Source organism: Zea mays, chromosome 8, assembly GCF_902167145.1.
Source record: "Zea mays cultivar B73 chromosome 8, Zm-B73-REFERENCE-NAM-5.0, whole genome shotgun sequence".
NCBI classification, from domain to species: Eukaryota; Viridiplantae; Streptophyta; class Magnoliopsida; order Poales; family Poaceae; genus Zea; species Zea mays.
Window position 1 is genome coordinate 114250360 of NC_050103.1, and position 2316 is coordinate 114252675.

Genomic DNA, 2316 nt, shown 5'->3' on the forward strand with positions numbered 1-2316 from the left:
CTATTTTAGTTTTAAATTTATTTCTTGTAAGCATGGTTTATTTTAATTTTTTTGTGAGAAGGATTCATCACACCATTAGAGCCTCATGTCGTATAACTGTTATACTATACTATTAAATATGATTGGTATACTGTGGTAGTGCAACTTTCCGTGCAGCTACGTGTGATTGGCGGGAACTTTAGGCGACACTCATGGCACACGCCAGATTTATGGCCTGCTGACACAAGGAAATAATTGATTTTTTAAATTAATTTTAAGGGAAAAGAATAAAAACAAGGAATCTATATTTGATTAGTTCAGTGCTGCATCATATAACTGATGCAGAGGTTGAATAAATCATTCTTATTATCATTGAAAAGACTGTCAAACATCAGAGAACAGACATGTAACTTGATCATGTATAACCCCTTATGAATGGCAATGAAAAGGTGGGGTACCTCTCCCCTCTAAATTTCTCAACGTGGTCTGTTTGATAGAGGTCTGATTTATCCAAAAACTACTCTAGTTCTAGCTTTTCTTGAAAACGGCATTTTTACTAGAGTTAAAACTATTTTACAAATCGTTTGACAAAAACAGCTTATCTTAGAGCCAGAGTCATTCACCTGTATTAAAGTGATAGAGCTAGAGCCGGTGAAGTTAATATTGATAGCTTCTTTTTCGTAGTACAAAAAGGGCTCTACGTTTTTCTTAGTGAGACTTTTTTTTATAAAAAAAAAGTGTTTGACAGAACTCTCACTTTTTTCCAGGAAAAAATCCAGAGCGAAAGCCAGCTAAACGGAATCTAAAATATAGATACAATTTAGAGAAGATGGTCAAGAATTGAATTCACAACACAGCATAGATAGTGTGTTTTTCGTTTGTTCCGGCCGGGTACAAAAGATGACGGTGGTAGCATTTATACAACTACTCAGAAAACATGAATGGTAGCTACTAAAATAATGCGAGATGGAAATTATTTAAATTTTTTTAGGAAAGATGTCTGCTAGCATGCATGCGCGCATCAACAAACCGAAACAAATGTGCTATATGTATATGGGATTTTTTTTTAAAAAAAAAGCGAGCGAGAGAACTTTTGTTTGGACGCTTAGGAATTCTCGGACGTCTCGTTGTAGAGGTCGTAGGCGCGGAGCAGCTCGCCGCAGTTGGGGAGCGGCTCCTTGCGGAGGAAGGCGATGGGGTTGGCGTAGCGGACGCCGCTCTGCTTGATGCCGTCGTTGCGGGTGAGCGGGACGCGGCAGCGGTCGCGGGAGTGGTCGATCTCGGCGCAGTCCGCCTCGGGGCTCTTGAGCAGGCGCACGTCGCAGATCTCGTCCTGGTGGTCGCCGCTGATCTCCATCCTGTACCAGCCGCCGGGGCCCGTCGTCGCCTCCGCCTTGTCGTGGACCTGCTGCGACTCGAAGTGGCGGCACTCCATCTCCACCGTCGCGCCTGGCACGCATTGTTTTGTGTTGTGTTTTGTTTTGTCACGGATGATGCGTAATGTAATGCTCACCTTGGATGGCGTGGGACACGTTTGTCTCGAACCCGGCGCGGCAGTTGTCGCAGTAGATGCGGCCGGTGACGACAAACCCAACGCCGGGAGCGGCGGCTATGGCCGTGGCCACGAGGACCAGCGCGACGAGGCTACGCAGCTGTGGCATCATCGTCGCTGTCAGTCTTGTTGTTTCTTGTACCTGATGGTGGGGTGGGGGGTCTCGGCCGGGCAGCTTAAGAATATAATGGCGAGCCGTGAGGACGAAACAGCGGTTACACGTGAGAGGCGGAGCTCGTTTGTCGTAGGGGCTCCAAGCCAATTCTGTCCGCTCGCGGTTCGGCCACTCCCGTCCGTCAAAATCAAGTGGTGCTACTAGCTTGTCGTCGTCGCTGGCCTTACACATTCTCTTCTCGACGGCTCTTCTGTTCTCCCCACATGGACCTACAATGTGAATCTCTAATAAGTTGTGCAATATCACTGTGTCGCAATAGTAGATGACACGTTATGAAAACTGTGCTGGTTACAATAGGAACTAAACTGAATCTAACAAATTTACATATATATGAAAATATACTCAGCGGAGCGAACCATGCTTATATATATATATATATATATATATATATATATATATATATATATATATATATATATATATATATATATATATATATATATATATATATATATATATATATATATATATATATATATATATTAGGAGCCCTGGTCTTCCAATAACTAAAGGAAGCCCAGTCCAGACAGTGCAATCCGGTCGAGCCGGACCAGGTCCGGACGTCTATAAAAGCTAGGGATCAGTTTTTCACGCCCCATCTCGATTCATT

General features: G+C 43.6%; 1 protein-coding gene across 1 annotated transcript; it reads right to left on the reverse strand.

Annotated features, from left to right (window-relative positions):
* Nucleotides 1-816: 816 nt before the first annotated feature.
* LOC100192702 (uncharacterized) lies at nt 817-1676 on the reverse strand. Its single transcript, NM_001137905.1, has 2 exons — nt 1493-1676; nt 817-1428 (listed from the first exon to the last, which is right to left on the reverse strand). Exons 1-2 carry the CDS (start codon nt 1641-1643, stop codon nt 1085-1087), a joined length of 495 nt encoding a protein of 164 aa, NP_001131377.1. The 5' UTR covers nt 1644-1676; the 3' UTR covers nt 817-1084.
* Nucleotides 1677-2316: the final 640 nt, after the last annotated feature.

Bases quoted from the DNA above. Each gene is read 5' to 3' on its own strand.
- LOC100192702 (NM_001137905.1), bottom strand. From the start codon at position 1,643: ATGATGCCACAGCTGCGTAGCCTCGTCGCGCTGGTCCTCGTGGCCACG. The intron at 1,429-1,492 runs GTGAGCATTACA...AATGCGTGCCAG, and splicing joins CGTGTCCCACGCCATCCAAG to GCGCGACGGTGGAGATGGAG.